The 15,650-nt window shown below is 35.2% G+C and overlaps 1 protein-coding gene across 1 annotated transcript in view; it reads right to left on the bottom strand.

Annotated features, from left to right (window-relative positions):
• The window catches only part of WDR11 (WD repeat domain 11), a 50,872-nt gene extending 35,610 nt beyond the window's left edge, over positions 1 to 15,262 (bottom strand). The window contains exons 1-9 of the mRNA XM_074338967.2: positions 15,106 to 15,262; positions 14,081 to 14,192; positions 8,854 to 9,007; positions 7,687 to 7,860; positions 6,083 to 6,269; positions 3,804 to 3,969; positions 3,271 to 3,385; positions 2,210 to 2,405; positions 1,851 to 1,954 (exon numbers count right to left, since the gene is read on the bottom strand). Of these exons, the coding sequence (XP_074195068.1) occupies positions 1,851 to 1,954; positions 2,210 to 2,405; positions 3,271 to 3,385; positions 3,804 to 3,969; positions 6,083 to 6,269; positions 7,687 to 7,860; positions 8,854 to 9,007; positions 14,081 to 14,192; positions 15,106 to 15,191 (1,294 nt within the window). The 5' untranslated portion in view covers positions 15,192 to 15,262. The remainder of the gene's footprint in view (positions 1 to 1,850; positions 1,955 to 2,209; positions 2,406 to 3,270; positions 3,386 to 3,803; positions 3,970 to 6,082; positions 6,270 to 7,686; positions 7,861 to 8,853; positions 9,008 to 14,080; positions 14,193 to 15,105) is intronic.
• Between the last annotated feature and the right edge of the window lie 388 nt (positions 15,263 to 15,650).

Below are 15,650 nucleotides of genomic sequence, written 5' to 3' on the forward strand. Positions count from 1 at the left end.
ATGCAAAATAAATATAAAATATATATTAAAAAATATTACATATTAGATATAAACTGTAACTTCCTATAAACCACTATTGACTACTGAGATTAAGCTGTCAAAAATACATACTAATGAATATGTGAGTGTATATATATATATATATATATATATATATATATAAATACATACACATATATACTGTGAAAGGGAAAAATGTAAATAATTACGAGGAGAGGGTGTGGGAACCAAGTATAACTTTTTCAGGCTATAAAATTGTTTTAATGATGTTATTTTAAAACCCATAAGACATACACAAAAAAATGGCCATCAATTTAATCCAAATAAAATGATACCTTTGGACCAGCCATACAACTGATATCAAACTTTAGTAAAAAAAAAAAAAGATGGGGTGTAAAGGAATTAGGAAGTTCAACAGGTAGGTACCATGTTTATCGACCCTCAGTACCTTGGAGTTCACGCCTGAGAATGGCTCTATTTTTCTTCAAGCACCTTCCATAGAGGCAGTTCACAAGGTAGGGCAGATTAGGTCTTAATAAGCAGCCGCTTTTACCCAATGAATATAAATCAGGTGTCTGTATTTAACTGAATTGCTTTCAATTATCATTAACTACATAGTGAATTTCAAATTAAAAGTTTAATTAAAAGTTTTAATTAAAATGTTTTCAAGTAACAAAGCTTTATTTTACTCAATACTTTTAAATACACTACATTGTCAAGAACTATTACACAATATATATCCCTTTATCTCTTAAAAAATGGTATCACTTAGATACCTAAACAGCATAACATTTCATCCTGATTAGTTCTGTGCAGGTGTGCTTACAATTCTTTTCAATTTAATATTTTACATTAAATGCAGACAAAGTCAATTAACTTTATGTTACCGATAAAATGCATTTTGCAAAACAAATATGTGTCTAAACTTCCTTATATGGATTTAAGTCTGGAAGGTAAAGAGAAATAGTTTTAAATATAAAAGTATCATTGAGCAAAAGGATTTTACAACTTACAGGAAGCGTGAGAAAAATCAAGGCCTGGAAAGGGCAGGTCTTGCCTAAGATCACGCGGGAGCAGCCAGGACTGGACGCTCCAGACCAAAGGGAACGGGTTTACAGTTTGGCTCTTCCACTTACTGGTTGTGTGGTTTTGAGCAAATTTTTAAAATCTCTCTGGGTCTCAGATCGCAGGTACATAAAATGGAAATAATAATATTACCTACCTTGCAGGATTGTTTGAGGTAATACGCAGAACACTGAGTACAGCACTTAACATAGTATTAAGCACCCAGTAAATGTCATCTCCGATTAAGATTAATAAGGTAACGCTCTTCCTAGTATATCATCTATCTACATTTAAACAAAACAACCTACTAAATACCAATTTTCAATAACATTATGGAAAAACAATGACACAGAAAATCCTTTATAAACCACAGCCATAATTTTAAAAGAATTAGACATCAAAACTACTTGGCATATTTATAATTTCTAGTTGTGTAATATTTGAAATTACAAATCCCCATACTTCCTTTAATATATATTGGCCCTATAATTTGGAAGCTATCTTTTATCTGCAAATAAACATTTGTTGAAATTAAGCACCCCCAATATGTAAACAAGAAAACATATGTCAAAAAGTTAAAATAATTTTTTTCTAATACTGCTCAGTTACTTTATTACTCCTTCAATAAATGTTTATTGCACATCAAGTACAAGGCTCTGTGCTCTCTACATTTTAATTTTCTCAAGTATTAACTTTGACTTTGTCATTGTAAGTCAGTGACTATTAATTTTGCCCTTCAAAAAGAATACCAGACATGAAAGCTAGAGAACGAAACAAAAGCTTACCAATCATGTTATCTAAGGAGAGATCTGGGAGTTTATTCTGTAGCACTCCTACAGGAATTCCACAGAAAGACACTGGTGAATATAAAGGTGACACACCAGAACTACTGCAAAGACATAATCATCAGATGGTTTTACATATTTATAACCTGCATCACATGTTACTAATTTTAGATCATGCATTCTATTTTTCTTACCCATAGGTAAAATATCTCTAGGTTTACATAATTCCCTAAAAATCCAAAGTCTTAATTATCACTCTAAAAATATTTTTAATAGAAAAAATCCCTGCTATTGTTATACGATTCTGGTAAGTTTTAAAAAAGAGGAAACAGAAAACAAACATGATCCTATTGATTTACCTGTTTCGTGAATTTCGATTACAAACTGCAGACTTCAGTTCCCATATCATGACCCTTCCATCACTCACTATGAGGGCAGCGGCATTCTCATTGACAGGACAACACACCATACTGAAGGGACGGACAGTTTTTGTCACCCTGATTGCATCACACTGGCTTCGTAAGTCATAGGTGAGCTCCTGGACAGGGTCTGGATCTTAACATAGTATTGTTTTCTTATAAATATCAGAAAGCAACTGTAATGATATTACTAATATTTGTTTTAATTTAAATAAAACCTCAACTAAAAAGGATATCATTCCTTTACTAATGCAACGTTTGTCAAGAATGGCTTCCTTCTTTATAATTACTACTAATTTCTTCAGAATATAAAGATAATTACCTTAATGACTATCTACACCAAGTTTAAAACCCAAAACAATAATAATCAAGATAGCTTGTTTTTCAATATTTTTAAAATAAAGAAAATGCTTTGAAAAATAATCAACAGTGATATGATTAAATAATGAACAGTGCATTATAGACCATAGTTTACAGTAGTCTATATATATAAGCCTGAAAATAATTGAACTTTACAAAATGTAAAAAATCACTTTCACCTTTACACAGTACTTCATTTCACAAAACATTATTTTTATTCTCCAAGATAAGACTGAATGAAACCGACAACTGAGTAACCTGGAGACTTATTAGTCTATGTCACTTTACAGTGGAAATTCCTAAAGCAGAGGAAAGTCAAGGGGGTATAATAATAAATGTACATACAAATTAGACTTGTGCTAAAGAAAAATTCACAAAAGATAACATCAACTTGGCTGGTGGAAATAATCAAGGAATTACAAAATACTACTTTCTTGGTTGTACATAGGAGGTGTACTAGTATAACACCATGAGATTTTTCTTTGGCTTTTGCTTTTTAAGCCCCCACTATAACCATATTCTACTTTCTCAAGGCCAAGATTATCATTAACTCTATCATTTGGCTGGTATTTACCACATGAAGCTTTATAAAACAATTATGAAGAAAACATTATTAACATTATTGTGAGATATAAACTCACCCAGTTCCTCATTTGAAGTGCTGAAAATACTGTTATAAGATCTTCTAACACGCAAAGTTATACAGCCATTTTCATGTAGGCAAAATAAACCATCACGTTGAAAGCAGGGTATTACCTTTAGATAAATAATTTATTTACTTTTTAAAACACAAGAAATTAAAGAGTATATACTGTGAAACTCAAACTTGTATTTAGAGAATATGGGCAAAAAAACAATAGAAAAACAAAAACATACCACATAATCCAAAGCTTTAAACAGTAAATAAAAAATACATTTATAATCATAAAAAAAAAAATGTGTCTTTATCCATGTAATTTAAATAGTTCAGTAAATATCTTCAGATCAGTCTGAATTTCTAGGGTAATCAAACCAATCAAAAGTGTAGAAAAATAAGGAATGTAAAATAACAATGTTAATCTTTAAATCACTAAAAAAGAGAAAGTCAAATGAAGGACTTTTGCAAGATTATAGTTTTTCTCTATATGACATTCATAATCAACTTTTGGGGATGTAATTTATAAATTGTAGATACCTGAAGAAATGGAACTCCTGTTCGTTCTATTGCAACCACACCCACTGTTTGATTCACCTCAAGGTCAAGGATTAATATCTCTCGAGGATAGAGTAACAACATGTGATTCCTTTTGGAAGGCAGATACGCCAACTGAAGGCAATCATTGAGAGTTATGAATTCAGCACTGAAAGAAGTAAACATTTACTTTAGGCATCAAGAAATGAGTCAAAGACTTCATTCATATTAGAAAAAGCTAACAAGGAATTGAATGTTGTACTTTCACATAATAATTGTCAATGAGAATGTACATTTTTTTTTGAAATGACCAACAGGAGCTGGTATCTAAAACTTAGACTTCTACTACGTTCCAAAATCCAAATTATGACAATAATGTATAGACTGGACAGAAATGTTTGTAAATTTTTTGAAAAATTGAAAGTAAAGTGTAAGATTGAGTCTGTGATATAACATGGTGAGAATGCTATACTGACATTCATAACATAGTAGCTTTATTTTCCTTTTGCAATGAAAATACTAAACAGATTACTGTAAACAAAACTCAGGATTAAAACAAAACCTTTTAGGGTAATTAGGGCCACTGATCAGAAGGGAATGGCCTTGGGCAAGTCACTTCCTCTATTCTGCCTTCATTTACTTTTAAGCTGTCTCAAATCTTTTTGGAAACAAAGTAGGGTATTTTATTCACTCATCACAGCATTTTCTTCTTTGTAAATAAAATATGTAAAACTATATGAGGACTGTAAAAGACTGTTCAAGAGTTTCAAAAATCATTTCAGTAATTTGTGATTATTGCATATAATTAATTACCTTTTTATATTAACTATATTCCAATAGAAACAGAGATACAATTATGTACTTTTTTAACATAATGATTTTATTAAAAGGTTTTGAAATTTAAAATAAAGTTAGAGGACTAGAAAGAAGGATTTGGACTGCATTAAAATCCTGGCTGTCATTTCCTGGTTGGATAAATTGAGTAACATATTTAAAACACTGTGGGACTCAATTTCCTCATTTATAAAATGAGAACAGTACTGCTACCCAGGATTGCAGTAATATTATATGTAATAATGGATGTGAAAGTACCCAGAGCAGTTCTATTTGAAGGAATTAATAATTCATTTCCCCCAAACTCAAGATGAGAGTATGATTCATTTGAGAAAAATGTAACATATAAATCATAACTTATAAAACTATTCAGACTACAAAATAATTATTTATTTATGAGACAGAATCAATGAAAAATGAATAGAAAGTTCTCTTAAGATATTTAAGAAGCAATCTTAAAATTATTTCAGCATAGAGTGCAGGATAAATTAGTGAACTTAACCGGCTTATGGTTTAATATGTAAAAATAATATTTACATATAAATAAATTCAGAATGCACAGCCATTTGTATATTTTACCACATATTTGCAGGTAATTACCCACAAAGTTTAGATAGAATAATCTTAGCATATTAAAAATAAAGGCTCTTTTAAAATGAATGTCAAAAAACTGCCAAAGCAATAAACTATAAGAACAACCATCGCTCTAGGAAAAAGACAAATCTATTTCTAAGGCATAAAATTAGTTACTTAAAATAAAATTTTATTCAGTTGCTTTCTACTATGAACAATAGCTAGCAGCATTCACCTAATGAATGCTTACCAAGTATCAGCCACTATGTTAAGCACTTCAGTTATTGTATCTATTAATTCTTACAGCAACCATACGGAATTCTTTAAAACACTATTTTAGAGATTGGGAGAGTGAAATTTGAGCAAGATTAAATAATTTTTTGAGTCACATAGCTACAGTTTCCCCTAGAATCCTGGCCCTTAACCAGGATGAGAAACATCTTTACATACGTAAGAAAAACACCCATATTTTATGACTAAAGAGACTGCACAGCATTTAAGTCAGGAAAATGTACTGAAAATGAAAATCCAGATTTTTGTCCCTCAATTTTTAATGTATTCAATAGCCACAACATTAGAATGTTCATCTCACATTTTCAAAAGTAAAAATTGGAAGCAAAAAATTTCAATCTGTGAAAAATCAGTGGGGGGAGTTTAGCCCAATTAGTGGAAACAAAGGAGCCACATTAAATGCTGAATCTCCTTTTAGGGGACGAGACAAAAAGAATATTTTTCCTCTTATGAAATTGAAAAGTGGAAATGAGAAAGTGTGAGATGAAGAAGAAAATCAATCTTAGCACATCTTCTAAAATGATTTTTTTTCAATAGATGATACATAGATGAATGCTGTTGTTAGCTTTACACTTGTAACTTACCTAGGTTTCTCCTGAGTGATTAAGATTTTCACTTTATTAAGAGCCTTCTTAGCCCCTGTGGCTGCAGCCAGCTTGTTATGAGCTGGGCTGGAGTGTGGGCTGGATATGTAAACTTTTTTCCCAGGGCCTGAGGGAGGCTTGGACGGAGAGAAGTCTGAGATGAACACAATACCCTCACTGGTGAGTACTACACGGAGAGAAGCAAAAGCCTGATTAAAGTTTAATCAAGTTTAGCATAGTTTTTTTCTAACACAATTTTGAGAGCAAGGTAATGATAATTTTAATAATACAGAACTGGCAGTGTTATGCAGTCATAACATAATAGGAATGTTCTCCAAGTTGAAGTGAAACAGGTGGTCCATTACAATTCTTCAGAGGCCTCCAAGCTCAGCATTTTAAATTAATGTTTTATATTAAAAGGATACCAGAAGGTTACTGGCAGAAAGAACAAATGTTTGTTCTTCCAAATAATTCAGTGCATGGACTTTCATTAGAAACCTTTCCTCATTATATCCTATAACTTCAAAATCCAAATACTTTTCCAAATATAAAATTCACAGGAGAAAAAAAGAAAACCCATACAGAAGAGGCTCTTCCTATCGCACTTAGCTAAATTCAAACATCTGATTGGATGATACAAATTTTTGCTGATCACCATGAGCCACCCAGTCTAAATATATTTCCTTTTTTTTCTTGAGCATCAGATTAACCCCTAGGATGTACAGAGTGTTCTTCTTCTCTTTATAACTAGAGTAAAAGTGGAGTGGCTGACTGCCCACCACAACCTGCCCACTCCCATTCCCCCAGCCTCCTCCATTCCCTTTATCTGATTTTACTTCTTTATACCACTTATAACTATGTTCAGATTTTAGGATCTGACTCCCTCTCACTAGAATACACACTCAATGAAGGCAAGAATCCTTGTCTCGGTTCACTGATATATTCTAGGTTCCAGAACATGCCTGACATACAGTAACTACTCAAGAAACATTGGTTGGATAATTGAATACAAAATATTTTCTTAATAATGTAGTCACAAAAACATGTCTAAAAACAAATTAGTTTTTAGCTCAGTAGTTCAGGAAAACATCAAAAGCACATTGGCAAAAAAACAACCTCTGCAAAAAAAAAAAAAATTCCCTTGGGCTTCATCTGTTCCTTACATACATCTGCTTATGACACTCAAAATGCATGTCATGAATTAGAGAACAATTCTTTAAAAAGGAAAAGTGAATTTGGCCATAGACTAAATGCAACCATTAACTTTGGTTCTTTAAATGTTACAGAAAAACAAATTTAATTAAGTATGAATTAGAATAGCACACCATTTTCTCCCCGACTAATCTGATGCTGTTCACAAATTCCACATAGTGATGGTCTAGCTTGCTGATTTAAATTTCTAACTATCAAAATACTTGCAAATGCTATGAGTTACGATTTAGTATCTGTACTAGGATTGTATTAGGGGCTTAGAGATGTGTTTCTCCACTTTGCTCAGTTGTTTTAACATTATAGATGTAGGATGTGTGTATGTATCTTATGTATATAGCATTAACTATATCTAATTACCTCAAACTCATTTTCCACAAGAAACTATTACTCACAAGTTAAATGTGAGGGATCAAAAGGGTCAAAGGAAAAAGAAAGGATGTTATCTGCATAGCTCTTCTTCCACAGTTTGGTGCCGGTGTCTGCATTCCAGAGCACAATGTAATTTGGTGGGTGGATGGCCAGCAGTAAATCTCGGGAAGCATCTTGACTCCATAACCACTGAACATCTGTAAAGACCAGATAGAGGCAAAATTTGGAAATCATCCACTTCAAAACACTTGGCTGATGTGTCCTTGGTATTTAGTTTTTTGTTTTGTTTTGTTTTTTTACATAATCCTTAAAATCTTAACTTCACCTTCGCCCCCCCTCAAGGTTGCATATATGGGTACACGTGTCAAGATTGCAGAGAAGAAGCTAATTTTATATAAAAATGTCTGTACTTTAGAATCTCAAGGTCAAAATTTTCAAGTAATCTGAAATATGACTGCAAAGAAAATACACGGCAATTAGCAGCAATCATTACTTTAAACTTTATGTCAAAGACTGTCCTAGCCATGATCACTAACGTGAGACTCTCCTAATGCTTTTGTGGAATTACTTAATGGGACTTGGCAGAGTTTCATGTCTTTTCACAACAATAAACAGGATAAAGATTTAGTTTAGTACCTAGTACATAGCAAGTACTCAATAAATATTTTTTAAACAGTTATTTTAAAAATTCTCTCAGTCAAAACAGCCACTCTGTCAAAGCCTTGAGCCTAAAGAATACTGTTTTGGTTTTAAGTCAATAACATAAACAAACATAAACAATAACATAAACAAGCAAACAAATCACCTATATAAAAGAACAAAATCATTAATAGAAAGTAAGCACTGAGGGCTAATATAAAACAGCAGCTCGGCTAAGTTTAGTTATACTATAGCTTAAGATTACAAAACTGTTTATAGCAGCTTACTTTCTCTCATCATGCTTGACTGAGGCTGATGTTGAAATTAATGCATTTTACCAAAGCTCAAATCAGCTGGGATTGGAGGAAATATGCCCAGAAATGTACTGATAAGGATAAAAAACAAAACAAAACAAAACCTAGATTCAGATCAGTAGAACAGACTAAGCACAATCAAGAGTTAACTAGGAAGTGATGAAAATAAATGGGTAACAATCCACTCTAAGACGAAGTGTATTAATATAAACACTTAGCAGCGCACACTTTCCTCACCCTGAATAGGTTTGGTGTGTTCTTGGATCTCACACTGAGCTACTCCTGCTGCTACGTCCCAAACGATGATCTTTCCATTGACATCGGCAGAAGCTAGGCGCAAGGCATATGGTGAGCCAATGTTATGGTGATAATTTTCTCTGGCCCATTTAACCTGGTATCAAGAAGAGATCAAATCGAGTAAATACCTGCACTGGATGACTAAACATAACTTGCATAAAACATCAACCCGAACCCACACTACATTCCACACTTACAGTACAAAAATATTTAAAAAGAATAAACAGGAAACCAGTTTCCATCTTGAAAGTCAGACATTTTTTTATTATTTATGGTATTTTTTAAAAGTTGCAGTTAAAATATTTTTGAAAAAAAAAAATATTTTTGAAAATACCACTACGTTCCTGCCTTTAAAATATCGAAAATGATGGATAGCCTTAATACTCTGGGAAATTCAGTAAAAACTCCAAAACACCATTATCATGAAATGGTAATGATCATTGGTACACCATTTCATCATACTAATGATCGAATGTTACAATCATAAAATCTAATTATAACAGAACATTTAAAATCCTAAATTGCCAAAGCGAATGTTTTCCTGTATTCTGTTCTCCTAATTAAAATGAGACAACTTAGACCTACAAAAATCTTGCAGATAGGAAAACAGGAAAAAAATAAAAGCAAACAAAAAACTCTGGCTGTCCCTCTTTCATAAAATTGGAAAAAATGGTAAGCCTTTTTCTCTTAAAAAAAAAAAAAAAAAAAGAGGATGCTTCATACCTCTAACAACATCACAAGAAGAGAATTTTAAAAATAAAAACTATGAATTCCAGTGCAAATCACACTAATCCTGAGCATCAAATACTGATAAAGGTCAGAAATAAAACACAGAGCGCTCACCCTGCCCCAAGGTCTTCCCCAGCCACTTCCCTGGCCACAATGTCCCCTCTCCTCTAGCTCAGTGTCCTGCTTGTTTTCTTTAAAGCATTTACCACACAACAATTGTAATTATTTTGTTTACTTTGTTTTGATCTATCACCAACCCACAGCCGGTAAGCTCCACAGGGCAGGATCATGCAGGCCATACTGTAATCCCCAAGCTTAACGCAGTGCCCAAAGCTAGTGCTCAACAAATATGTGCTTAATAAATGAACTGAAACACCACAGAATCTTCAAATATATACACATGTAAACATATGTATGCAGGAGAATGTGTGTGTGTGTCTGTGTGTGTGTGTATATATATGTATATATATATACGTAAACACACTATACATAATGCTGAGGTAGGGAAGTAAGCTAACCAATTCCTATAGTATTCATAAAAAAGATGGAAACAAAAAGTTTTGTAAGGTTCAATGTCCATATGCCTTAAGGTTCTACTATAATACATCTTTTCCTCAGGCAATAGTTTTAAAAATGAAATGTGTGTATATGTGTATGTGTATATGCTTGAATATGTATTTATTTTATGTAATGTGTGTACATATGCAAGTAGATCCTCATTATTTCATTATTTGCAGATTCTATATTTGTGAATTTGCCTCCCTAAAATCTATTTGTGATTTTTATTGCAAAATCAGTATTTGCAGTGCTTTTGCAGTCATTCATGGACATGTGCAGAATGGCCAAAAATTTGAGTCACCCAACACACGTGTGCATTCCCAGCTAAGGCCCAACAAGGTGTTCATGTCTCAGCTCTAATAATGCAAACAAGTATCTTTTCTATGGTCTGTTTAGCACATTCTTTGTATTTTTGTGCTTTTTGTTGATTTCACTATTTAAATGGTCCCTGGGCACAGTGTGGAAGTGCTGTCTGGTGTTCCTAAGTGTAAGAAGTTGTGATTGACGCGCCTTATAGAAAAAACATGTGAGATAAGCTTTCTTCAGGCATGAGTTGTAGTGCAATTGGCTATGAATTCAACTTTAATGACTCACCAATACATGTTAAATAAAATGTTTTTTAATGTAAACACATACAAGACAAGTTATATACTGATCAGTAGACAAAAATATTGTGACTAAAGCCTCACAGGAACCTAACCCTGAATTTCCCCTAGGAGCAATCAATGTTTCAGTATTTGCTAATCAGTGTTTGCAGCAACTTTACAGGATAAAACTACCATGAATAAGAATTTGCTGTGTGTATACATACATATATACAAACAAATATACACGTGTATGTATGTACATGTTGTGCTTGAATTCCATTTATGTAAACCCCAAGCAGTATGTGTGTGTGTATATATATATATATATATATATATATATATATATATATATATGTATGTATATATATATATATATATATATATTTAAAAATCACGTAAAAACATCATAATCAAACTGCTGACAACCAAAGATATAGAGAAAATCTTGAAGGCAGCCAAATGACTAGATACACCGCACACAGAGAAACAAAGATGAAAATCTCTCATCAGAAATTATGCAAACCGGAAGACAGTAGAGTAGTCATCTTTAAAGTACTACAAGGAAAAAAACTGGTGAAACACACTCTCAGGCAAATAAAAGCTGAGAGAATCAACCAATATTAGATATATACCTCAAGAACTCAAGGGAACTTTTTCAGGCAAAGGGAATATATAACAATATCAGACTTGGATCTACACAAATGAAAACTCTAGAAATTCCAAAAAGACAGAAGGGAGCAGGGGAAAGAGAAAAAGAGAGAGAGATTCTTCTCAAAAAAACCTTATACCTACACCTAACATCAGACTTAATTAATAGTACAAGACAGTGCTTCGCTCCTCGGCTCAGGAACAAGACAAAAATATCCTGTCATCACTCTTATTCACTGTAGTAGAGTTCCTAGACAACGCAATATTACAAAAAAAAAAGAGACAGAAGACATACAGGTGACCGATGAAAAAACTAAACTGTCATCTGCAGGTCACATGGTTGTATATGTAAAAAAAATCCCCCAAAACTACAAGATCTAATGAGTTCAGCAAGATCACAGGATACAGGTCGATACACAAAAATCAATTTTACTTCTTCCCAGTTCACATTATATATAAAAACTACCTCAAAATGGATCAAGAACCTAAATGTAATAGCTAAAACCGTAAAATTCTTAGAAAAAAACAAAGGTGTAAATCTTCTTGACTTTGGGAAAAGCAACAATGCTGTATTTCTTAAATACAGCAACAAAAGAAAACACAGATAAACTGGACTACATCAAAATTAAAACCTTGTGTTTCATAGGACACTATCAAAAAAGTGAAAGACAACTCACAAAATGAGAGAAGATATGTGCCAACCATATTATCTGATGAGGAATTTGTATCTAGAATATATAAAGAACTCTCACAACTCAGTAATAAAAACACAATGCAATTTTAAAATGGGCAAAGGACTGAAAAGACATTTCTCAGAGAAGATATATGAATGGCCAATAAGCACATGAAAAGATGCTCAACATCATTAGCCATCAGAAAAATGCAAACCAAAACCACAATGAGAACCACTCCATAGCCACCAGGATAGTGACAATCAAAAAGATAATAATAAATGTTGGTGAGGATTGGAAAATTGGAATCTTCATACACAGCCGATACGCGCAGCCTCTTTGAAAACAGTCTGGCAGTTCCTCAAAAAGTTAAACATAGACCTACTACATGAGTCAGTAATTCTATTACTAGGCAGATTCCCAAGAGAAATGAAAACACAGACTCACACAAAAAAAATTGTACATAAATGTTCGTAATAGCATTATTCACAATACCTAAAAAGTGGGAAATTCCCGAATGCCCATCAATAAATAAATGTGGTTTATCCACACAAGTGGATTATTATTCAGGAATAAAAATTAACAAAGTACTGACACACGGTACAACATGGATGAACCTTGAAAATATTATGCTAGGTGAGAGTCAGACACAAAAGACCACATATTGTATGATTTCATTCATGTGAAATATCCAGAAAAGACAAATCTACAGGACAGAGATTAGTGGTTGCTAGGGATAACAGGAATGGGGGAAGTGGGGGGCAGTGACTGCTAATGAGTACAGGGTTTCTTTTTGGAGTTATGAGATTGTGGTGAAGGCTGCACAACTCTGTGACTATACTAAAAACCATGGAATTCTAAGCTTAAAATGGGTGAATTTTATGGTATGAATATCTCAAAGCTGTTATCAAAAAGAAAAAGAAAAAAGACTCCAAGTCTCTATTTCCACTTGTTCCTAAAACTTCAGATCACTGTAATTCAATTGCTCCAGGAGGGCGGGACGTTGCATGTTGAAAACATAAAATCACTGACTGCCCACAAACTCAGCTCATCGCAGTAATACTGTCATTCAGTTACTCAAACAGAAACTTTGGGGTCATTCTATTCTGACTTTCACTTAAAATTGATTACTACAAAGGCTATCAAGTTTACCTCGTAGGCAGCTCCTAAATAACACCCCTTCATGCCTCAGCTTTATTTTAGGCCCTTACAGTTTCCTGCCAGAATTACTGCAAGTCTCCTAAATGATCTCACTGCCTTGCTTTGCCTATCTCCAACAGATCCTCCACTGCTGTCAGACTGAATTTTTCTAAAATGCAAATATGATACTATCAATCTCCTACTTAAAAATCCAAAATTTTTCCATAACCTGTAAAACTTTCAGGGCAGTGAATTTCCCAGGCTGCCTCCTCTGTCATCACCCCTAAATGCATATCCCGTCTTTTAGCCACCCTTATGCACACTACTTCTTTTGTGTATATTCTTCCTCTTTCCTGGAAGGCTCCTCCCCACTTTTTCACTGGGCCAACTACAGTTTACCAGCCCCTAAAATGAAAAGACTTCTGTGATGCTCCCCAGATCCCTACAACTAGGTAATATGCAGCTCCTTTGTCTTCCCACAGCGTATTCTGCAAGTCGCCCTTATTACACTGTAGTTGCGCGTTTTCTTTCCATTCTTCCTCACTAGACAATGAATTGCTTGAGGGCTTTCACCTCCCTTTCCTTGGCACGTGCTAAGTGCTAAAACTAATGAATGAATAAGTGGTGTTTTCCATCAGCTTTGACCTGAGGACTACCATTTAATAGCTCATCCTGGACTGAGATAAGTCATATGCATGGAAATACTAGGCCACCCCAGTTAGGTTATCATATTTAAAAGCTATTCAACATTTATGCATACGACTTAAGGAAATTTTAGTCACACCACTTTAGAACAGACAATATATTATAGGGTCAAAGTGGAATTTGACTTACCTTGACCACATCAGCTTTATGTTTTTCTAAAACTTGAAGAGTCTGGGCTGTACTGGAATCAATCACTACCACCAGCGAATGACATCCATAAGCAATTAAACCTTGCCAGCCCCTAACAAAACAGTAATATGAAAACGTCAATCAATTTAACTCCTATGTATTACCATTAGTGAAACCATTATGTAAGTCTAAAGGCCAGTATGTTACATTATCCCGTTTACATGACAGGTTTAGCTAAACTTAAAAATGCTTGTTGAAATTCGTTCTCCATTTGCATAAAAAAGTTCTAAGGGGTACGCGTCTAGAGCCTTGAGGAAACATAACGTAACTCCTGTCATCTAGTTGAGGGCACCCTCCTTGTCTTATTCAACTTTGAAGCCTGAGCTTCCACAGTGCGTGGATTCCCTGAGGATTCACGCTGCATAACACCTGTGATCAGTCCTGGTCCTGCCAACTAGGTCAAGTAAACACTGGGCAGGTCTCAGTCCCCTGGCCAGCATTCCCAGGACCACAGCGACAGGCGTTTGCTTTGTATTAGCCGAATTATTAATATTCAGAGCTGCAGTCTTATTTCACACCGAAAAGATAAAAGTGAAAGGAAGGACAGCACAGGGTGGCAGCACACTGTGAATGAATACAGGTAAGGGGCAGGGATAAGAGAGAGAAGAGACGACAGAACGGGGACGAGAGGGTGGTCGGGGGCATTTCACGGTGAGAAGACTGGAGATCGGAGGTGGAGAGGGAAACGGGATGTGGAGGAAGGTGCGGGAAAAGGCGCCAACAGAAGCAAAGGTGGGAGAAAGCGGGCCAATATATTGGCACAGGGCAAGTTCTCACACCGGGTATTTACCACTTTTATAGCAACAACAAGTAAATCCAGCATTTAAAAGAGAATCTCTCTAGTGTGAGGGCGGCACCCCGTCTCGGCGAGGCCAAACTAACCAGGGGTGAGACCTCTCGTTTTTGCCCCTTCCCCTCACAAACTCCTGGCCCAGCCTGACGGCCTCGAAGCACGGCGCCCTCACCAGTCCACCGCCGCCTTGTTGTGGGCGCTGAGTGCCCCGGTGAGGGTGCGAGCCGACACCTTGAAATTCACCGTGTAAGGTAACATCACAGCGGAAACGCCCGGCCCTCCGAGCCGATTGGCAATCAGGAAGCGGCGGCCACTGCACTTCCTTTCTAAATACACTCCGGGTGGCTCCGTGGGCGCCGCCATTTGGTTCCGCCGGATCCAAGGTGCCACCGTTCCTGGATTCCGCGGACCAGATTCCGCCACTCCCGGTTCCGCCTCCATCAGGGTCCCGCCGCCCTTGCGGCTCTACCGCTCTGTTGTTGGCCTGGGCTGTGCCTTAGAAGTGGTGCTACTACCTACATCATCTCTGTTGTCTTCAGACTGAGATTGCGTTGGCCTCTGTGCCCTGCTGGAAATCGTGAAAAGCAAGAGCTAAAAGTCCCAATTAGCCTTTCTGCCTTTGATTAATTAATTTAGGACAACTACCAATGCCAGGCACTGTTGCAGGCGCGGGGGGGGGGGGGCGGGTAGCGATAAAGACACTAAGTCTCTGACCTC

This window comes from Rhinolophus sinicus, chromosome 15 (genome assembly GCF_057876585.1).
Source record: "Rhinolophus sinicus isolate RSI-liver-muscle chromosome 15, RSI-T2T, whole genome shotgun sequence".
Lineage (NCBI taxonomy): Eukaryota > Metazoa > Chordata > Mammalia > Chiroptera > Rhinolophidae > Rhinolophus > Rhinolophus sinicus.